This window comes from Ranitomeya variabilis, chromosome 7, assembly GCF_051348905.1.
Source record: "Ranitomeya variabilis isolate aRanVar5 chromosome 7, aRanVar5.hap1, whole genome shotgun sequence".
In the NCBI taxonomy this organism is placed as follows: domain Eukaryota; kingdom Metazoa; phylum Chordata; class Amphibia; order Anura; family Dendrobatidae; genus Ranitomeya; species Ranitomeya variabilis.
In genome coordinates, this window is record NC_135238.1 from 172,867,723 (window position 1) to 172,891,668 (window position 23,946).

The 23,946-nt window shown below is 46.2% G+C and overlaps 1 protein-coding gene across 2 annotated transcripts in view; it reads right to left on the minus strand.

Annotated features, from left to right (window-relative positions):
- Positions 1-23,946, minus strand: part of MREG (melanoregulin) — a 196,189-nt gene that overhangs the window by 93,191 nt on the left and 79,052 nt on the right. For both annotated transcript variants that reach the window (XM_077272276.1, XM_077272275.1), the window contains exon 4: positions 13,778-13,931. In XM_077272276.1, the coding sequence (XP_077128391.1) occupies positions 13,778-13,931 (154 nt within the window). The remainder of the gene's footprint in view (positions 1-13,777; positions 13,932-23,946) is intronic.

Genomic DNA, 23,946 nt, shown 5'->3' on the forward strand with positions numbered 1-23,946 from the left:
GGTCCCGGAAGAACTCCAGGCCTACCTGACAAACGGGTGCCATTCCAACCTGAATACAGGGAAGGGGTGGATTACAGAGGAACATCAAATCGAGTTGTGAGGGAACTTAAGAAACAGACACAACCGTTGTGGGGTTACTTTCCGTGAGCACAGCAGGGAAGGACTACAACACATAGCGCTAGAAGGAAGGCACAGATTTCCACCTGAGAGGAGAACTCTGGAGGTGCCATTGGACCGGCCGGACTTGCGTAGCCTGGTGAACCGTGTTCCGGACTGAGGACTCAGAGATCTCCAGTAAAGAGGTAAAGAGACTGCAACCTGGTGTCCTCGTTATTTACCGCGACTTACACCCCACAACCGTACCGCTCCATCGCTACCATTACTACCACTTATTGCACCGGACGTCCCCCACTGACGGACAGGGCCACGGACCGGGTCTAGCCACCGTGACAACCCCAGGACTGAGACCTAGAGGCCCGGCTCCGGGTACCCCTCGGCCCTGCGGCGGTGTGGGGGCGCTCCAGATGCGTTCACAGTTCCCTGGACACAAACACTGGCATATGCGTTTCCCCCCACCATTCTCATTCCAGCAGTCCTGCGGAAGGTCAGGCAGGACAGATCCAGACTCATCCTAATAGCCCCCTTCTGGCCCAGGAGAGCCTGGTTCTCATGGCTGAGGATGCTATCAATCACCGATCCCTGGGTCCTTCCGGATCTTCCGGACAGCCTGTCTCAGGGACCGGTGTTCCACCCCCAGTCAGAGAATTTACATCTGACAGCATGGTATTTGAGAGGTCACTTTTGAGGGAAAGAGGGTTTTCTGACAAACTAGTGTCCACTCTAATGAAAAGTAGAAAACCTGTAACTACAAAAATTTACGGTAAAACCTGGAAAAAATTCCTATCATCCTCGGGGGTAAGGTTGCAGGACGGGGTCCCAATCACTGAAATACTAGCGTTTTTACAAAAAGGGTTAGACCTAGGCCTTTCAGTAAGTACATTAAAGGTACAAATAGCAGCTCTGGGAGCCCTATACTGTGAAAACATAGCCGCCAACCCTTGGGTAGTACGGTTCATCAGAGCAGCTGCAAGGTCTAAACCCGTAACTACACGGAGGTTACCATCTTGGGATTTGAATTTAGTATTGTCAGCCCTAACAGAATCCCCGTTCGAGCCCTTAGAATCACTTCCTCTTAAGATTCTTTCACTTAAAATGGCCCTCCTAATAGCCCTGACTTCGGCCTGTAGAATAAGTGACCTCCAAGCCCTATCTGCAAACCCTCCATTTACACAAATCCTGGATGATAGAGTTATACTAAAAACAGACCCTACCTATTTGCCAAAAGTTGCATCCTCATTCCATAGATCCCAGGAAATAATACTTCCTTCTTTTTGTCCAGACCCTAGGAATAAGAAGGAAGAAAAATTCCACACACTAGATGTGAAAAGATGTCTAGCCCAATACCTTAGGATCACCCAGCATCATAGGAAGGAAGGGTCTCTTTTTATCTGTTTCCAGGGGCTCAGAAAAGGACTCAAAGCTTCTAAAGGCACTATTGCTCGATGGGTGACAGACGCAATAGCCTTGGCGTACTCATCCACCGGAAACGCTGTTCCAGAGGGACTAAAGGCCCATTCTACGAGGGCTATGGCGACCTTCTGGGCCGAAAGGTCGGAGGTACCATTAGATCAAATCTGTAAAGCGGCCACCTGGTCATCACCTTCAACCTTTTTCAGACACTACCGCTTAGGGTACTGTCACACAGTACCATTTTGATCGCTACGACGGCATGATCCGTGACGTCGCAGCGATCGTATGAATATCGCTCCAGCGTCGTAGACTGCGGTCACACGTTGCAATCACGGCGCTGGAGCGATGCCGAAGTCCCCGGTAACCAGGGTAAACATCGGGTAACTAAGCGCAGGGCCGCGCTTAGTAACCCGATGTTTACCGTGGTTACCAGCGTAAAAGTAATAAAAAAACAAACAGTACATACTTACATTCCGGTGTCTGTCCCCGGCGTTCTGCTTCTCTCCACTGTGTAAGCGCCATAGCCGGCAAGCACAGCGGTGACGTCAGACGTCACCGCTGTGCTCGCTTTCCGGCTGGCAGACGCTCACACAGTGGAGAGAAGCTGAGACGCTGGAGGACAGACACCGGAATGTAAGTATGTACTGTTTGTTTTTTTACGTTTACGCTGGTAACCACGGTAAACATCGGGTTACTAAGCACGGCCCTGCGCTTAGTTACCCGATGTTTACCCTGGTTACAAGCGAACACATCGCTGGATCGCTGTCACACACAACGATCCAGCGATGTCAGCGGGTGATCAAGCGACGAAAGAAAGTTCCACACGATCTGCTACGACGTACGATTCTCAGCAGGATCCCTGATCGCTGCTGCGTGTCAGACACTGCGATATCGTAACGATATCGCTAGAACGTCACGAATCGTACCGTCGTAGCGATCAAAATGGTACTGTGTGACAGTACCCTTAGACCTAGCCTATTCATCTGACCTGACCTTCGGAAGAAGGGTTCTACAGGCTGTGGTCCCTCCCTAAGCAATATCTCTGAAATTCTCTCTGGTAGTGCTGTCATGGGCGACTGAGAAAGTCGTAGTTACTCACCGATAACGATGTTTCTCAGAGCCCATGACAGCACCTGCTTATTTCCCCCCTCATCACGTGTGCGGTGAGCACATTATTTTGTGTGAAGTGGTTTTCCATATAGACACGGTGTTTACTTGCTAAGAGATACGTTAAATTGTATATTTTTTTGTTGTTGTGACTAACCTGGAGGACCTCCGATGCTCTGTAAACAAAACTGATGCAGGGGAGAGGTACCGCCCTTTTATCCTGTAGGTTTCCTGTCCCTGAAGGGCGGATCCCCTCTCTCTGGTAGTGCTGTCATGGGCTCTGAGAAACACCGTTATCGGTGAGTAACTACGACTTTTTATATTGATAGATCGGGTGATTCTGAACGCTGCAATACCAAATATGTGTGTGTTTGATATTTTTTATTGTTTTATTTTGAATGGGGTGAAAGGGGGGGGGGTTGAACTTTTATTTATTTTTTATATTTTTGCTTTTTTTTTTTTACTTTTTGCATGCTTAAATAGTCTCCATGGGAGGCTAGAAGCTGCCATAACCCAATCTGCTCTGCTACATACAGACGATGATTAGAACGCCTGTATGTAGCAGAATTGCTCACTTACTATGCACGTTGACCACCAAATTACTAGATGAGCAAATTTGTTCAAGGCAAACTGAATTTTCCTTAAATTTTACAAGGAAAAAAAATGGATTCTTCTGAATCTGATTTTTTTTTTGCAATTTGCTTCATTTCATTAAAATGCAGCAAATTGAAAGACAAACATTTTGTTGATTTTTTTTTTTAAAGAAAACACAAATGCTCACCTGTACTGCCACCACAGCACACCATTCAGGCTCTGTGTCCTCCTTTCCACCATCCTCTTCAGCCATCTCTACAGTGTTACAACATATGCCATGACAACAGAGATCCACTCTACAATGGATGGAGTCGGAGACTGAATGGTGGCCTACAACTGGACAAGTGAGCACTGGAGTGATTTTACAAAATAAATACATTTACTATTTAGCTCTCTACTCATATACTAAGAAACATTCAATTCACATTGAATAACTGCTGCAAATTGAATCTCCCTGCCAATTCTAGGAGGCTCAGAAAGTTTTGCTAATCTCTGGCGCTTAGAGGGAAAAACGGCTCTGACAGCAACTACTTATTGTTAAACAAAAATGTAATTTAAAAAAAAAAGCTTGAAAGCATGGTTCTGAAGCTGCCTGGGAATGCTGAAGCTCCCTGTGAGCGCCCGACCTTGTTCAGCTTCAGTGCTACTGCACTTATTTGATGCTCCAGAGGCAAAACTGTATCATATACCATCATTGGAGAACACACACTTTTGGCCAGCAGTCAGTCAAGCAGAAGCACACCATCCTCTAGCAAGCAGAAAGCCAGGATGCTGGGGAGCAGAGTGACCCTTATGGTCGGGGTCACACTTGCAAGTGCAATGCGAGAAACTCGCGTAAGTCTCTCGTCTCAATACCCGGCACTGCCGCCGGCACTCGGGACCGGAACGTTCAGCTGTATAAAAATACATGCAGCCGCACGCTCTGCTCCCGAGTGCCGGCGGCAGTGCCCAGTATTGAAGTGAGAGACTCACACGAGATTCTCGCATTGCACTCACAAGTGTGATCCCGGCCTACTTCAGAACATGGGACAAAACTAATAAGTGAAATATCCACAAAATGTAACCCCTTCATGACCTTGGGATTTTCAGTTTTTGCAATTAAGTTTTTTGTTCCCCCTCTTCCCAAAACCATAACTTTATTTATTTTTTGGTCAATAAGACCGTGTCAGGACTTGTTTTTTTGTGGAACAAGTTGTACATTTGAACAACAACATTGGTTTTACCATATCGTGTACTGGAAAACAGGAAAATGATTCAACATGCAGTTGTAAGGAGTTAAAAGCACCAGAAGAGTCTGGGGGCAGTTACCTTCTCGGCTCTGTGCCCGGAACCTTTGAGCTGTGCCGCAGGTTCCCTAGGGGAGACACTTGTAGACTGGGACAAGAGGGAAGCAGCCAGAGAGCGGGAAAGGGACGCATGCAGGAGAGAGAGCAGCTTGCAGAGCAGCGTGCAGAGCCGGGTGCAGCTGCGCTCCAGAAGAGAGAGAGAAAGACTGCCCAGAAAGACTGCATCTTGTAGAGACTGCCCAGAAAGACTGCATCTTGTAGAGACTGCCCAGAAAGACTGCATCCAGTGAGTACTTAAAGCGGACTCTGCTGTGACTTTAGGGGGGCGCTTTGAGACCCGTTGAGAGACTACTACACCCTGGCCCCTGACTCCTGGTACAGAGACTTAACAGTGCAGAGCCCCTGTTTTCCTGGTACAGAGACAACCGTGCGGAGCCCTGATTTTCTGGCTGTGCTATAAAAGTTAAAGACTCAGAGCCTGTGCATACCACATTAACTCCCGAAACCCCAGGCAGCAGGCTCTCAGAGACTACTCTGCTCACGGACCACAGAGGGACGACAAGTGCCACTGGTTCTCGGCGCCTACGTTGGAGAAGACGACCCTCCAAGCAAGTCCTCATGAGACTGATAAGTGTTCTTTTCTCAAGAAATCCTGCTTAATTCTGTTTTATTGTTTAACTCCCGTATTCTTGCATTGTTTTATTGTTAGTTATTTTCCATTGCTTCCTCCCTGCGAGGAGAACCTAATTCCTGTTATTAAACCCCTCAACTGTTGGTCTGCCTGTTCCGTGGTGACATACTCAGTACCTGCACGTTATTACATTTGGCGTAGTCGGCAGGATGTCACACGGTAGTGCGGATAGGGCAGACCAAGCAGCGGGGGAAGTCCCCAGGTCTAGCATTTCCCTGGGAGCCATGTTGAATAATTTGCCAAGGTTCACTGGGAACAATGTAATGTTGTGGAGTTGGACAGAGCGTATCCGGGGAATGATGCGGATGCACCCCATGACACCAGCCCTGGAGGCAGAAATTGCATTGATGGCTCTGGAGGGGGAGGCGCGGGATTCTGTCATGCATAGGTCCCCCCGGGAGAGAGATACCCTGGACAAAGTGCTGCGCATACTTGAGGAAACGCATGGGGACCCCACTGACGTAGGGGAACTTCGCATGCGACTGTTTCACCGGGTACAACGGGAGGGGGAGACCGTGACCCAATTCATGAACGCCCTACAAGAGCTTCACACTGCTATCAGACGAAAGGACGGTGTAGGGGTAGGGTCAGTTGATGTGGTGCTCAGAGATCAGCTAGTGACAGGACTGCGTGACGCAATGATGAAACAGGCACTGCGAGAGCGCATGCGAGTAAAGCCAGACATGACTTTCTCTGAGGTTGGCAGTGAGGCGCGTGTGCGAGAACAAGAACAGGGAGTGACGGGGCTGGTAGGAAGGGTGCAGAGCGGGGAGGTAACCACCACCGCAGGCAATATTCCCCAGTGGGTGGAGGACCTGAGAATGGAGATTAGACAGGTCCGTGAAGAAATGGCGGCCTCCAGAAGAACTCTGGCAGAGGGGCCCGGCCCTCTGGTGCGAGACAGAGAAGCTGCCCCCCGAAGGGAGGGTGAAACTACCAGGAGGAGAAGCCCTCTTACATGCTACACGTGTGGAGAGTCCGGCCACATTGCTCGATGGTGTCCCCAGCGGAGCCGACCATCCCCGCATCCTCCTTTAAACTAGGTGGCTCTGGGCTTGAGGGGCACCGCTCAGAGCGTGAAGAACAGAGGAGTAGGAGTAAAAGTCCCCACAGCCTTGTTTCCACGTGCCCTCTGGTCTGGGCAGAAATCAATGGAAGAGCAGTGCGATGCTTGATAGACACCGGCTCACAAGTGACCACCATGCCTGAGAGATATTTCCGCCATCACTTCACAGAGGCGCTACGGCCCGAATGGGGTCCTGTGATCAAACTTATGGCGGCCAATCACTTGCCCATCCCGGTCGCAGGGGTGGTATGGATGAACATAGAGGTCTGCAGAAAAGACCTCGGGAGGAGAGGAGTGGTATTGGTGGATGGAGAGGTAGCTAAAGACCATACCGTGACCCTGGGCATGAATGTGTTAAAAGACCTCGGAAGCCTCATTTTCAACGAGTCCCCGGAACAGTTCCTACAACAATGGAGCGACCAAACTCCCCAGAGAAGGGTCTTCCAACAACTGATACGGACCGCCCAAGTCCGGGAAGCATACAGCGACAGAAAGGAACTCGGCAAAGTCGTCGTCCCCACCTCAGTCAATCGAGTGTTGCCCCCTGGGCAGACAGTGCTTCCCCTGCCTGTACGAGCTGGCATCCCGCTGGAGGGAGTTGAAGTCCAAATTGAGCCCAGCAGAGCCGACCAGCTGCCGTCAGGAATATTGGTCGCACGGTCCCTGGCTACCGTGCGGGATGGAACTGTCCTTGTGCGCTGCATCAATTTGGGGGAGACAGATATAACTTTGCCCCCTAGAAGCAAAGTCGCTCAAGTCCTGGGCCTTCCAGATGAATTGGTCCCCACTGAGGCGGTACAGCTGACAGCAAGGCCAGAAGATCCGTGGCTGGTGACCGTCAAGGCGGAGGCAGCTCCGGACCCCAGGTTAATGCAAGAAGGGCGCCAGATACTGGAACGCATGAGGGCGGAGCTCTTGGAACTTACTCCGCAGCAGGTACCTCAGGTAGAAGCTGTATTGGGGAAATTTCAGGATGCGTTCGCCAAAGATGAAGATGACTTTGGACGTACCACGGCCATTACCCACGAGATACCCACCGGGGATGCGGCGCCAATCCGGGAACGGTACCACCAAATACCTCCACAGATGTACCAGGAGGTGAAGGGAATGCTGTCACACATGCTGAAGAAGGGAGTTATACGTGAGAGTCAGAGCCCGTGGGCTGCCCCTATCGTCTTGGTGAGAAAGAAAGAAAGACGGGTCCCTGCGGTTCTGTGTGGACTATCGGCGGCTCAATGCTTGCACAGTGCGGGACTCGTACCCACTGCCCAGGATAGAGGAGTCCCTGACGGCACTAGGGAATGCCAGATATTTCTCCACGTTAGACTTGGCCAGCGGCTACTGGCAGGTGCCCATGTCTGAGCAAGACCGAGTCAAGACGGCCTTCATCCTTCCGATGGGACTGTATGAGTTTGACCGGATGCCCTTCGGCCTAGCAAACGCCCCAGGAACATTTCAGCGACTCATGGAGAGATGTCTGGGAGACCTGAACTTTGAAGCCACTTTGATCTACTTGGATGATATCATTGTCTTTGCCCCCACCTTTGAGGAGCATCTGCAGAGATTAGAGCAAGTTCTGAGTCGGCTACAGAAGTATGGCTTGAAAGTGAAACCCCAGAAATGTCACCTCTTCCGTACCGAGATTGAATACTTGGGACATGTTGTCTCCGCTGAAGGGGTGAGGCCTTCCCAGGAAAAGATTGCTGCGGTACAAGAGTGGCCAACTCCAAAAACGGTGAAAGATGTGCGTGCATTCCTGGGACTCACGGGATACTTCAGACGCTTTGTAAAAGACTTTACCCGCCTTGCTAATCCACTCCAGGAGTTGTTGAGGGGAGTGCCCTCTTGCGCCAAAAACAGGAACATACAGTGGGGGAAGCATCAGGAGGAGGCATTCTTGGCTTTGAAGAAGGCATTGACGGAGGCCCCCGTGCTGGCCTACGCTGACTTCACACAACCGTTCATCTTGCACACTGACGGGAGCCTGCAGGGCCTCGGGGCTGTACTGTCGCAGATGCAGGACGGGAAAGAGCGCGTCATCGCATATGCCAGTCGGTCTCTGCATGACTCAGAAAGGAATCCAGAAAATTACAGTTCATTCAAGCTGGAGTTGTTGGCGCTGGTGTGGGCAATGACTGAGAAGTTCGCGGAATATCTGGATGGCTCAGAAGTTCATGTACGCACCGATAACAATCCGTTGGCCCATCTCGAGAATGCCAAGTTAGGCGCCCTAGAACAACGTTGGGTAGCCCGAATGGCCAAGTTCCAATACAGAATTTCGTATAAAAGAGGAGCTGAGAATGTACATGCGGATGCCCTCTCTCGAGTAAACTATCGCAAACCAGCACCCAGCCAGGATGAAGAACTGGAAGATGTAGAGGTTCCAGGTTTTGGAAAGACTGCCAGGATGGTGGCAGCGGCGCGGGAAATTGAACAGGAAGAGGCCTGTGTGAATTTGCTGGAGCAGCCCCGCGATGAGTGGGTCCAAGTACAACAGGAGGATCCGGAGCTAGCTCAGTTGAGAAGGTGGGTCGTGTCTGAACAAATGCCCAATCGACGTGAGAGGAGGTCCATGTCACCTGAAGTACTGAAGATGCTACGCCAGTGGGAGAGGCTCGAGTTGTGGGATGGTATCCTGTACCGGAAGGTATTCCTGAAAACAGAACTCAGTCTTGTATGGCAGACAGTGATTCCCTCGTCCATGATAGACCAGGTGGCTAAGGAAGCACATGAGAAAGGAGCACACTTTGGGCCAGAAAAGACTTTCCAGTGGTTACAGCGCCTATTTTATCACCCCCACTTAAGGAACACTGTGGATAAAGTATGTCGGCAATGCAGAAGTTGTGAGCTGGTCAAACCACCAGAACAAAGAGCTCCCACAGAGACGGTGAGGTCTTCTGGCCCCATGAACCTACTGGCAATAGATTACTTGACAATTGGACCAGCACATCAAGGTTATGAGCATTGTTTAGTGATGATAGACCACTTTACTAAATTTGCCGTAGTGACGCCCACGCGGGACCAAACTGCCGAGTCTGCGGCTCACGCAATCTGCAAACACTTCATTCAGGTGTACGGGTGTCCCAAGCGCATCCATTCTGATCAAGGGGCCTGCTTCCTCGGAAGAGTGATGGAGGAGCTGCACCAGCTGTACAAAATAGATAAGTCCCGGACCACCCCTTATCATCCCCAGGGGAATGGGGCTTGTGAAAGATTTAACCGCACTCTGATTCAAATGCTGAGGACTCTGGAGGAGGACCAGAAGGCGAAGTGGACTGAGTCCGTCCCTGAATTGGTGTGGGCATATAACAATCGTAAACACAGCACTACCGGATTCACCCCCTACTCTCTGTTCTTTGGCCGACCCGGGAAGGGACTGGCAGAGCTGGCGCTGGAACCCGAGGAGGACTACCCACGGACGGGGGTGTACTCCTGGGTTCAAGAACATAGTCGTCGGCTGCGAACAATTCAACGTCTAGTGCAGGACCGGCTACAAGAATTGGAGCATCCCCAGGTAGCTCCTAGAAAGGGGACAGCCCTGTGGCCTGAAGACCAAGTCTTAGTGAGGGAAAAGCGCCCACACAACAAACTGGAGTACCGATGGGAGAAAAGGCCATACCGAGTGAAGCGGCGGCTCGGCAACGGGGGTCCCGTTTATGAGGTCCAGCCCGAAACGGAAGAAGGGACTCCCACCCGCACGCTGCACAGGAATATGTTGCGTCCATGTTTGTCTCGAGATCCTGAATCAGTCCAATTGGCTCCAGCACCCCCACCGGCTGCGCCAGTGATCAATGTAGATGTGGAAGATGAGGAAGACTTCGAATCTCCTCCAGTGAACCCAGAAACAGGGCTGGTGCCAGATTCTACCAACGTATCGGAGGAAGCCTCGACTCCTCCCACAGCAGCTGACACCACCGCCCCTGCTGGTTTTAGACGCTCTGAACGTTCAACGGCTGGTGTACCCCCTGTTCGCTACAATCAGGATGAGTTCATCTGGCAGCAGATTGTGCAAGGACTAGAAGATTGCCAACAGGAGCTCCTGAAGATCTCACCCGTGGAATGGCAAGCAGAAAGAGGGGGGGAATGTAAGGAGTTAAAAGCACCAGAAGAGTCTGGGGGCGGTTACCTTCTCGGCTCTGTGCCCGGAACCTTTGAGCTGTGCCGCAGGTTCCCTAGGGGAGACACTTGTAGACTGGGACAAGAGGGAAGCAGCCAGAGAGCGGGAAAGGGACGCATGCAGGAGAGAGAGCAGCTTGCAGAGCAGGGTGCAGCTGCGCTCCAGAAGAGAGAGAGAAAGAGACTGCCCAGAAAGACTGCATCTTGTAGAGACTGCCCAGAAAGACTGAATCTTGTAGAGACTGCCCAGAAAGACTGCATCTTGTAGAGACTGCCCAGAAAGACTGCATCCAGTGAGTACTTAAAGCGGACTCTGCTGTGACTTTAGGGGGGCGCTTTGAGACCCGTTGAGAGACTACTACACCCTGGCCCCTGACTCCTGGTACAGAGACTTAACAGTGCAGAGCCCCTTGTTTTCCTGGTACAGAGACAACCGTGCGGAGCCCTGATTTTCTGGCTGTGCTATAAAAGTTAAAGACTCAGAGCCTGTGCATACCACATTAACTCCCGAAACCCCAGGCAGCAGGCTCTCAGAGACTACTCTGCTCACGGACCACAGAGGGACGACAAGTGCCACTGGTTCTCGGCGCCTACGTTGGAGAAGACGACCCTCCAAGCAAGTCCTCATGAGACTGATAAGTGTTCTTTTCTCAAGAAATCCTGCTTAATTCTGTTTTATTGTTTAACTCCCGTATTCTTGCATTGTTTTATTGTTAGTTATTTTCCATTGCTTCCTCCCTGCGAGGAGAACCTAATTCCTGTTATTAAACCCCTCAACTGTTGGTCTGCCTGTTCCGTGGTGACATACTCAGTACCTGCACGTTATTACACAGTGAAATTGCAAAAAAGTGCAATTCCACAATGTTTTGTTTTTTTAAACCATGTTCGCTAAATGCTAAAACTCACCTGCCATTATGATTCTCCAGGTCATTACGAGTTTGTAGATGGCAAACATGTATAGGTTCTTTTATATTTAGGTAGTAAAAAAAAAAATCCAAAGTGTGCTAAAAAAAAAAAAAAAATGCGACCATTTTCCGAGACCCGTAGCGTTCTCCATTTTTGCGCGGCTAGCTGACATTTTTATTGATACAATTTTGGGGCAGATAAGATGTTTTGATCGTCTGTTATTGCATTTTATTGCAATGTTGGGGGTGACCAAATAAACATAATTCTGGCGTTTTGATTTTTCTTTTCTAGTTACGCCATTAACTGATGGGATTAATTCTTTTTACATTTTGATAGATCGGGCATTTCTGAATATGGCGATACCAAATATTTGTATTTTTTAAACAATTTTTATAGTTTTATTTTGAATGGGGCAAAAGAGGGGTATATTTCAACTTTTATATTATTTAAAACTTTTTTTCTACTTTTTACCTGCTTCAGCAGTCTCCTTAGGATACTTGAAGCTGCGATCATCTGTTCACCTGATCTACACACAGCAAAGTTTCAGCCTTGCTATGTGTAGCAAAAATGCTCATCTGCTATGAACGCCTGTCACGGGGCGGCGCTTATAGCAGATTGGCAGTGACAACTACAGGTGTCTCTTTCAGACCCGAGGTTGCTATGCCCACCCATTGGCACCCTGGATCATGTGACGGGGCGACGATGGATGGGTCTTATGACAAAGATTGGCAGCAGCATTTAACATGTTAACAGCCGCATGTGGATCGTGATTTCCCCCACGGCTGTTGGCGGCACATGTCAGCTGATCAGATCAGCTGTCTTGTGCCTAAAAACATGCGGGCTCAGCGCTGAGCCCGCATGGAGTGCAGGGACACAACTTATATGACGGGGTTAAAATACTACAGCTTACAACCAGCAATGTTGAACTACCCGGAGTACTTGTGTAATGCCCCAAGTTGTTGTGTATGTGCTTTTAAGATGTAGCAGGGCTATCAGCTACCTCATTGTGCAAATATAGCGATCACATTTCCCTGTGCAGATAATGTACATGAGAATTCAGTACATAGACGTGCCTTATACATGCATGAAGTGATGTACTTATGTTCTGTTATCAGGAGGTTGTTAAGAGTTGACAAAGCAGTCTTGCTTTCCATATATTTCCATGGGTTCACATGGTTAGAACACACAACTGGGTCCTGAAGGAAGGAGACATTTTGTGCAAGAAAACAGCCAGGGCTCCTGTATATATGAGAAACTACAGCATCAGCTGCAGACAGCTGTATGATAAAGTCTGTGCATAGAAACAGAAGGTGAAACTCGGGAATTAGTGCACCATTTATATATATGCATTACTATACTGGGAAGTAACTGTGCTTGATGCATTGGAATTGAATATCTGTTAAATCATCATTTATCTGGATGTACCTGTGTATTTGCACAACAAGTAAAGATTATCAGCAACCCTATTGCCTACCTGTTTTCTGGACTATTTGGAGTGCACCACATTACATCACACTAGCAGGAAACAAAGGTTAATTACATGCCCCCTGGCATGACAAACTTTTTCTTTTCTTTTTGTCCCTGCCACAGTGAAGTTTTAACATCCATACACCACATGGTGTGTGACCTATGGCAGATTATTGCATCACAGTATTACACTAGGCGTAGGGGACACCTTTTTCTCCTGTTTGACAGGAGAAGAAATAAATCTTTTCCTTGGCTGATTGAGCTTAGAGGAGTTAAGGCGCCGTCACACTTAGCGAAGCTAAAGCGATCACGACAACGATACGACCTGTCAGAGATCGTTGCTGCGTCGCTATGTGGTCGCTGGTGAGATGTCAAACAGTGAGATCTTCCCAACGACGCAGCAGCGATGCGGCGACCTGTACAACGATGTCACATGGCAGCCATTATGACGATTCAGAGGGACGTCCTGTGTGACGAGGTCGTTGGTAAGGTGTCAAACACAGCGATGTGTGCTACCCAGCGGGACCTCAACGATCAAAAAAAGGTCCAGGCCATTCCGACACGACCAGCGATCTCACAGCAGGGGCCTGGTCGCTGCTACGTGTCAAACATAGCGAGATCGCTACTGAGGTCGCTGTTGCGTCACAAAACTTGTGACTCAGCAGCGATCTCACTTAGTGTGACGGGGGCTTTACACTGGAGAAAAAGAAATCCTTTGTGCTCAGTCAGCCAAGGCAAATATATATTTCTTCTCCTGTCAGACACTTCTCCAGCAGATATGCTTACAGTACAACTCCTCTGAAAGTAATGACGCAGGCCTTGGGAGCTGAAGGTCTTCAAACTGCAGCCCATTCTGACCCATGATGACCATTTGAACGTGATGGGGCCATTTTATTACATTGTTGGAAAAAACTTTTAATCTACAAGTCGGAACCCAATCTAACTGTTTGGCTGCATGCAGCCCAAATGCAGCTGTGCATGATCCCTTATAGCTTTTTAATACTCTCAACCCACCTCTGAGTCCTTTTCCAGTTGGCATCTTGTCTGAATCCAGGAATGTAGCATTCTATCATCCACAGCTTCTGTGTGAGACAGGTCATGAGGTGAGCTCCATAGGTTTCTCTCATCATCATTGATCACAGAGTAATTCTGGATGTGGTTGTTATTACTAATAAAACAAAAGATTCATTATACAAGTTATTATTATTTATTTATTTATTTTGAGAGCACCATTGATTACGATGTGCTGTACATATGAAAAGGGCTTATATAAAAAATACAAATATAAAATTACAATGAACAAACAAAATGACACAGGTAAAGAGGGGAGAGGACCCTGCCCTCATTAGGGTTACAATTTACAGTATAATTGGGAAGGAGACAGGAGGTTGCGGTTGTAGCAGCTCCAGTGGTGGAGAGGTGGCTGCGGGGTCATTGCAGGCTGTATGTTTTCTTGAAGAGATGGGTTTTCAAGTTCAGTCTGAAAGTTCTGAGTGTGGTGGATAATCTGATGTGCTGGGGTACAGAATTCCATAGAACGGGGAATACTTTGGAGAAGTTTTGGAAGTGATTGGGTGCAGAACGTATAGGTGTAGAAGAGATGTAGAGGTCTTGGGAGGACTGGAGGTTAATTGTGTGAAGATATATGGAGGAGATTATGGACGGTCTTGTAGGTCAGGGTTACTTTATATTATGTCCATAATGATTTCAGAATAGTAACATTATACTTTTTAAAAGTGGTGTGATCAAAATTTCATCTAGAAAAACTCTAAAAGTAGCCTAAACGAAGATTGCCTTAATTAATCTAGTTAAGAAACATTCCAGTATAAGCAAGATTCAACACATTTTAAGACCGGGGTCACGCTAGGCGTATGAAAATAGGGTCTGTTTTTTACGGCCGTAATACGCAGAAATGTTCCCAAAATAGTGATCCGTATGTCATCCGTAGGCAGGGTGTGTCAGCGTATTTTGCGCATGTAAACCTCCGCATGTAATCTGTATGGCATCCGTACTGCGATATTTTCTCGCCGGCTTGCAAAACGGACAAACAATGGATCCATGGGCTGAAATATTTATGAAAATGTTGAGGAGAGCCATAAGATCAAATACTTAATTATCCTCAACACATAAGGTAATTGAGGGAAGCAACCTATAACATGTATTGTTTAACCTTACATAAGTTTTCCTCAAAGTAAGACACTTAAGATGGCTGCCATCTCCTCTACCAGAGCCGTGTGCTCTGGTATCCAAGATGAACAATGAAGACACTGAAGATGGCCGCCATTTCCTGTATCTGCATGCCGTGTGGTCTGGTATCCAAGATGACGCCCACCCTGATGACCTCATGGATCCACCCACAGTGACGCCCACCCCGATGACCTCACGGACCAACCCACCCTGATGACCTCATGGATCCGCCCATGGACTTGCTCATGCCCAACCCATTAACCAATGGAATACATCCGATCACTCCCATTTTAGAGCTAACCGAGCCCCCTTACAGGAGATATATAACATTGTGTTTGACCAATAAACTTGCCTTCTTGGAGCTGAGCCACACATTGATCAAGGAGAGTTACAGCTGACTGTGTCTGGTGTATTTCTTTAGTGCACATGATCAATATCTATTAGGCCAGGAGTAGGCAACTAGAGAATTGAACATTATATTAATTGTTCAACCCTAATAAAAACACATACATACATATACATTATATATATACATATACATTATAATATAATATATATATATATATATATATATATATATATATATATATATATATATATATATATATATATATATATATATATATATATATATATATATATATATATATATATATACACTAGATAGCTTAAAAGCCGGTAATTCAATTGCCGGCTTTTGCTATCTCCTTCCCAAACCCAACAGGTTATGACTATGAGACGTGGATTACATACAGTAAACCATTTCATATCCTTTATTTTTTTTTCATATTCCTCATTAGTAATGTTCCAAGTGTCTGTGTGCAAAATTTTGGGGCTCTAGCTGTTAAAATAAAGGGTTAAATCACGGAAAAATTGGCGTGGGCTCCCGCGCAATTTTCTCCGCCAGAGTGGGAAAGCCAGTGACTGAGGGCAGATATTTATAGCCTAGGGAGGTACCATGGTTATAGGACCCCCCTGGTTAAAAACATCTGTCCCCAGCCACCCTAGAAAAGGCACATCTGTAAGATGCGCCTATTCTGGCAGTTGGACACACTCTTCCCACTCCCGTGTAGCGGTGGGATATGGGGTAATAAAGGGTTAATGTCACCTTGCTATTGTAAGGTGACATTAAGCCAGGTTAATAATGGACAGATGTCAATAAGACACATATCCATTATTAATCCAATAGTAGTAAATGGTTAATAAAGCACACACACACACACACATTAGATCAAAAGTATTTTATTGAAATAAAGACACAGGGTGTTGTAATAGTTTATTATACTCTCAATCCAATTGAAGACCCTTGTCACCTGAAACAAAGTAAAAAAAAAAATCAACAATATCCTATACCTTCCGTCGTTCAGTCTTGTCCCACGCTGTAAATCCATCTGAAGGGGTTAAATAATTTTACAAGCATGAGCTCTGCTAATGCAGCCGCCCCTGCCTGTAAAAACTGGGGAATGAATAGGAAGCAGGGGAACGTAGCTACCTAGACTTGTGGTGCTGCGCCCCCTGCTGGTATAACCTCAGATGAACTCGAGCGTGAGAAAATAATCAGAAAAATTCCCACACTCGAGTTCATCTGAGGTTATGCCAGCAGGGGGCGCATTACCGCAAGTCTAGGTAGCTACGTTCCCCTGCACTTCATTCATTCCCCAGATTTTACAGCCAGGAGCATAGCTGCATTAGCAGAGCTCCTGCTTGTAAAATTATTTAACCCCTTCAGATGGATTTACAGCGTGGGACAAGACTGAATGACGGAAGGTATGGGATATTGTTGATTTTTTATTTTAACTTTGTTTCAGGTGACAAGGGTCTTTAATTGGATTGAGAGTATAGTAAACTATTACAACACCCTGTGTCTTTATTTCAATAAAATACGTTTTTCCTAATGTGTGTGTGCTTTATTAACCATTTACTACTATTGGATTAATAATGGATAGGTGTCTTATTGACACCTCTCCATTATTAACATGGCTTAATGTCACCTTACAATAGCAAGGTGACATTAACCCTTTATTACCCCATATCCCACCGCTACACGGGAGTGGGAAGAGAGTGGCCAAGTGCCAGAATAGGTGCATCTTACAGGTGTGCCTTTTCTGGGGTGGCTGGGGGCAGATGTTTTTAGCCAGGGGGGCCAATATCCATGGTCCCTCTCCAGGCTATTAATATCTGCCCTCAGTCACTGGCTTTCCCACTCTGGCGGAGAAAATTGCGCAGGAGCCCACTCCAGTTTTTTCCGTGATTTAACCCTTTATTTTAATAGCTAGAGCCCCAATATTTTGCACACAGGCACTTGGAACATTACTAATGAGGAATATGTAAAAAATAAGGGATATGAAATGGTTTACTGTATGTAATCCATGTCTCATATCCTGTTGGGTTTGGGAAGGAGATAGCAAAAGCCGGCAATTGAATTACTGGCTTTTCTGCTATCTAGCGCTGTATGAAATATAAATATATGTATATATAGGTCTCACTGACACACACACATAAAATATATATATATATATATATATATATATATATATATTTTACACCCCTGTACTATGTATAGACATTTATTCTATCTATTCTAACCTGTCAGTGTGATTTTACTGTACACCGCGCTGAATTACTGGCTTTTCTATAGAACACCGCTGCGTATTTCTCGCAAGTCACACTGTTGGTCCGTGTGTAATCCATATTTTTCTCGCCCCCATTGACTTTCATTGGCAAATTTTTTGCGCAATACGCTGACAAACGCAGCATGCTGCGATTGTCTACGGCCGTACAAGACCGTAAAATACTGATGTGTAAAATACGCCAGATAAGAGCTGGGCCATAGAGAATCATTGTACCGTGTGCAATGCGTATTTTCTGCGCCTTTCATACGTCCGTAAAACATGCTAGTGTGACCCCGGCCTCATAAATTCCACATTATCCATACCTACCAGCCATCCCGGGTTTAGAAACAAAATCTCTGATTTGGGGAGCAGTCTGATGCTCATTGAGGGGTTTTATTAAATATGGAAGGTTTTTTATGTCAGTTTTAACTAAAAGTGCCAATAAAAAGAACTAAGGAGTAATAATTTAATAAATCAAGAAAAGGAAAAAAACAGCTCACCCTCCCATGTGTTCAATCAATCCAGGAGTCAGTGATCAATGCCACTGTAGGCGTTCAAGCGAGACAGGAAGGATAAAAAGACCCAGCTCCCAGTGCTTCAAAGCTTGATAATATATGTTATTATTTATTCCAGACTTGTTAAAATAAGATAAGTATCAAAAGACATATCGTGGCAATCCATAGTATAGAGAAAGGGGGGGGTGACATATTGAAATTGCTATTACCAGATATATTTCAAACTCTTTGCCGCACTGGGGAGGTGGAACTTTCTTCCTACCAGTAAGATAATTTGAGATCTTTACATAAAAATAGCTATGAACAGCCGTAAAAGAAAGAAAAGGTTGCAAATCATTGGGTGAATATGACATGTGCCATAATGTTGAACTTTTTTTATGACAATAATCTGCCATAAGTGCAATGGTAAATTCCCCTCAACATGCTTAGACAGGGAAGCATATATTAATGGTTTTGAGTTTCCTGGCAAAAAAAAGTTAAGAATATTAGTATGCGTCATTTTTGCAATGAAGTTTGTGACTTTTTACAATTCTAATCTTCTATTACCAATTTTCGAAAGTGGTTGTGTTTTAACTATGCAAATTTAGCCTCAAATTGGACGTGCCCAATTGTGATGATACAGCATTTCTTCTTAATTATGTCAGAAGTAAATTCTGTAGGCCCAGAATCAGACTATTGTCTGAAATATTTACTTTTTTTGTAGGTTGAATTGATATTTGTAAATTGATGAATGGTTATTTACCTCTTATATCAGCTCCTAAAGTTTATTGTACTGTTATCTTTGCCAAACAGGGACGCAAGGCCAATGAATAATGATGTTTGCTAATATGTTGATTGCACATCTCATCACCCCTTCTCCTTGACCTGTGAATCATGACTTGAAGGACAGTTGTGAACTATATAAGAAGACTGCCTCTGTTCCAAGTGACTCTACAGGATGTCAGCTTAGGGGACCACGGCCCCAACTGGAAGAACACAGATCTGTTCCATTGACCATTGCTGAACTTTCAGAGATACCTTGAAGGAACCAGGTTGGGATAATCAGGTCACCTGGCCACATACTTCACTGCTCTCGGTTACCTTCCTAAGCTTGTCATTACTTCCTATTTGTGGGGGACCACCAAAAGCTGGGTGCCACTAGTGGGGGTAGTCGGCCCTGGAAGCGGCTCTAATCCCAGTGAGTCAGCAGCAGGGCGAGACTGTAATTTGCTCCATTTTGCATAATTGCTGGGACTATTCTATAAGTTATTGTTTGTTGGTGGTTCAAGAAATTATTGCCGCACTGTTATACTCTCACCCATGTGTTCTCTGAGTAGTATTATGCCCACAGTAAAAAGGAGAGAGGGTGTTCAGTGGGATGATCCCTGGTCCATCCGGTCTCGAGCCAGTGGACTAGAGCACCTACTGACCCCATGTCTCCATAGCAATATTTTGCACCTTAATACCAACAGTTAACTGGCTTACATCTAATAAATTCTCCCTATAATGCTACAATAAATATTAGAGGGGGTTGTCCATCTTTGAGGAAATTTACAGCTATCTCCTTTAGCTTGCTGAATCTTAACAGTGTGCAAAGCAAACAACACTAGGATTCATCACATGACTGCAGTAATGAGAATTTCCATGTTGCAGTCATATTCCAACTAGAGTCGCCACTGCTTCTCTTATAGTACTACTGGATGAGCCCCTTTAACCATCCTACATTATATACAGTCATTGTAGTGTCCCATGTAGCTGTCTGATCGTAAATATCTTACGATTGGCAATAAGCAAATAATTTGCAGTCAAATTTATAACAATACAGCTGATAGCTGCTACAACTTTGGCCTAATCACAGCCATACAAAAGTTGTACAAGGACCACCACGCAAAACCCTATCCTAGTTCAGTAATTTTCATATATGGATTTTGCCTTTTAATTCCCTCCCTCTAGACTAGTGTGTCAGAGGAGAGGAATCATACAGGATATTTGCATGTACCAGCTGTATTTTACAGTTGACACCCCTCTCCTCTAAGGCTGGTTTCACATGTGCAGATGAGGGCTTTGCAGAGGACTGCATAGTTCCTCCGTTAAGCCCTGCCCACTGCCACGCCTCTTCCTTCCGCTCCGCCTACATTGGCATGCATCCTGCATACCCTATCTTTAACATTGGGTATGCAGGCTATGAGGTTGTATGCGGATAACTCCGCATGCATCGTTTTCATGCTGCGCCAACCTGCGGTGAACGCAACATGTTGCATTTTGTTGTGGTCGGTGCAGCGTGAAAACGAAGCATATGGAGGCATCCGCATACATCTGCATGGCCTGCGTACCTAATGTTAAAGATAGAGTATGCAGGATGCATGCTGACGTAGGCGGAGGTGAAGGAAGAGGTGTGGCAGTGGGCGGGGCTTAACGGAGGAACTACGCAGTCCTCCGCAAAGCCCTCATCCGCAAATGTGAAACTAGCCTTAGCTAGTATTTAAGACAACTTTGATACCAGCAGTGTAACCCCTTAGATGCTGCAGTCAAAGATCAGAAGGAGCGGAGACTTCACTTGTTACCCCATTATATACTCTAATGGTACAAAGGAAAACTAAAAGTCATCCTGCAAAAATGTACTGTCACACATATAATAAAACTAAAAATTGTGTTATTTATACCACTTAATAATCACTGCAAAACGAAACCCAAAAATCAATGAACAAATTACCTTTTTTCCCCCCATAGGCTACGTTCATATGATGAGCTTTTGATGTTGCAGAATTTCTGCACCTATTAGGTTGTGTCTTTTCATTGTGTTTTTGCACGCTTTATTTATTTTTTTGCTTTACACTGCTTTTTTTGGTGTCTTTTTGATGTGTCATGTTTTAACTAAAGCTGCTATTTTTATGATAGATTTTGTGTTTGGCTTTCACAAAACTTTGATATGAAGCAGATTACATATCTTTTTAGGTGTTTCCACCACGGAAACGAACATGTATGTAGGTTTTTCTATTTGCGGTTTTTCCACATCTAATGCACCCATTCAGTATAAAAGGTTACTTGCATTTTTTTTCAGAAAATACGCAACATCAATAAACTCACCAAAAAGTGGAATGTAACCTAAGTAGTGTTGAGCGATACCTTCCGATATTCGAAAATATCGGTATCGGATTGGATCGGCCGATACCAACAAAATATCGGATATCGCCGATACCGATACCCGATACCAATGCAAGTCAATGGGACAAAAATATCGGAATTAAAATAAACCCTTTCTTTCCTTGTAGGTTAATTCTACATGAAGGAAAACAACTAAGAATAATGTAGGATGTATTGTGGGAGGTGGAGGAGACATTAAAGGCATAGAGGTTTAGCCCAATCAAATGGAATAGCAGGAATTATTTTTATTTTTTTTAAGACGTTCGGAGTAACAAAGATATTGACTATGTTAATCTTTTTTAGATTTTGTCAGATATTTATGTTTCACTACTTCCATGCTCTTCACCTTCTTTTTTACTTCTCCCACACTTTCTTCTTCATCATCCTCAGCAGCAGCATCTTTTTCATCAACTTCTTATTCATCTTCTTCTTCACCTTCTTCCTATTATTCTTTTTTTTACATTCTTCATATTATTTTTATTCACCTATTATTCTTCTTCATATTCTTCTTCTTCATCATATTCTTATTTGTGACAGGCATTCCTGTAGTTGTTATCTATAAAAGTTTGAAGATTACACCTTCCGTTCTGCCTGTCCCAAAAGATTTACAACAGGATTTGTCCACGTTCAGTTTGGCCTGCAGCAGCAGGTTTTTCCAGGGGCACGATGAGGAGGAACAGACTCACCCCCATACACTGCTTAGTCTTCTTCTGCTTATAATTTAGATATCTTATGCTCTGATTTTTAGTCTTATGCTTAATGTTCTTCTGCTTTTTGTTTTCCAGCCTCTTGTTTTTCTGCTTCTTGGTCTTCAGGGTCATCGTCTCCAGGGTCGTCGTCTTCTTCGGGGTGATCTTCAGGGTCGTCGTCTTTAGGGTCGTCAGGAAGATCCAGAGTGATTAGCAAAAACCATTTCCAAAGGCTTGAACTTGGAAATGTAGCAGAAGGTACAAGAGCCAATGGAACAACCGAGGACCAGTTGATGGTACTGGAACCCGGTTACTAAGCAGGAGGTACCTGTGCCAGAAAGCACTACCAAGGACCACCTGACGTTGGTGGAACTCGGATACCCAGAAGGAGGTACCTAAGCCAAAGGCTCTGCCTGGAACCAGCTGACGGTACTGGAACCCAGGGGGACTTATTAAAGATTGACTTCTAAAGAACCAGATAATGGTGCTGGAACTCAGATAGTCAGCAGAAGGTCCACATGAACAAAAAATTGCAAAGCCGCGAGCCGGCCGGAGTTACCGAAACCCACAGTCCTACAGGGGGTGCTTGTCCTATTGTCACTACAGAACCAGCCTTCATTGCCAGATACCACAGCCCACATAAGAAACACATGAACTGCAGGCACCATAGAGTCGGCTAGCCCGACCGCAACACGACAGGACAAAGGATTGGTGGCAAAGTGACTTGGACACTGCCGAGAACCAGCTTGCGGTGCTGGAACCCGGATGGGTAGCAGAAGCTACAAGAGCCAATGGAACTACCGAGGACCAGCTGACGGTACTGGAACCCAGTTACTAAGCAGGAGGTACCCGTGCCAGAAAGCACTACCAAGGACCACCAGACATTGGTGGAACTCGGATACTGAGAAGGAGGCACCTAAGCCAAAGGCTCTGCCTTGAACCAGCTGATGGTACTGGAACCCGGAGGGGCAGCAGAAGGAACAAGAGCCAATGGCACTACCGAGGACCAGCTGATGGTACTGGAACCCGGTTACTAAGCAGGAGGTACCTGTGCTAGAAAGCACTACCAAGGACCAGCAGACGTTGCTGGAACTCGGATACCGAGAAGGAGGCACCAAAGCTAAAGGCTCTGCCTGGAACCAGCTGACGGTACTGGAACCCAGGGGGAACAATTCAAGATTGTCTTTCAAACAACCAGCTAATAGTGCTGGAACTCAGATAGGCAGTAGAAGGTCCACATGAACAAAAAATTGCTAGGCCGCGAGCCTGCTGTAGTTACCGAAAACCCACAGTCCTACAGGGGGAGCTTGTCCTATTGGCACTACGGAACCAGCCTTGATTGCCAGTTCCTGCAGCACACATAAGAAGCACCTAAACTGCAGGCACCATAAAGTTGGCTAACCCCACCGCAACCCGACAGGACAACGTATTGGAGGCTAAGTGACCTTGAAACTACCAGGAAAGAGCTGGTGTGCTGGAACCAGGCTGGGCAGGAGGGAGTACCTGTGCCAAAGACACTTCTGATCAGCAACTGGCGGTGTTGGAGCCCAGAGATTACATGAGAAGCAGAGTGTAGGCCGAGGCCTAATTGGAGCAAGTTGAAAGGGAACCTTTAACCGTCCCCAGGCGTTTGTAACTAAAAGAGCCACCTTTTGCAGCAGTAATGCTGCACAAGGAAAAGGTGGCTCTTTTACTTATGCTCCCTGCACACGCTGAATTTAACAATTATAAAATGTGCCTCCTCATATCGTGAAACTGTCCCTGAGGCGGAACTTTCCTTCCTAATCAGACGTGGCACAGCTGTCATTCATACCCCCTTGGTGCCGTACGCTGCCTCCTGAGCATTGTTTGAATCTGTCCTGGATCCTGCGCTGTTATGTTATCAATGGCCATGAGCAGTTAGCGCTGCCCGCCTTCTGACATCATTTGATGTCAGGCTGACTGCGCCTGTGCGGCCGCGCTGCCCAAGATCCTGCCCCGCGGTGTCTTCTGATTTATTCACACTGAGGGTCTGGGTTTCATGGGCATGCACTGTGCATATCTTCGCCTCTCACTCA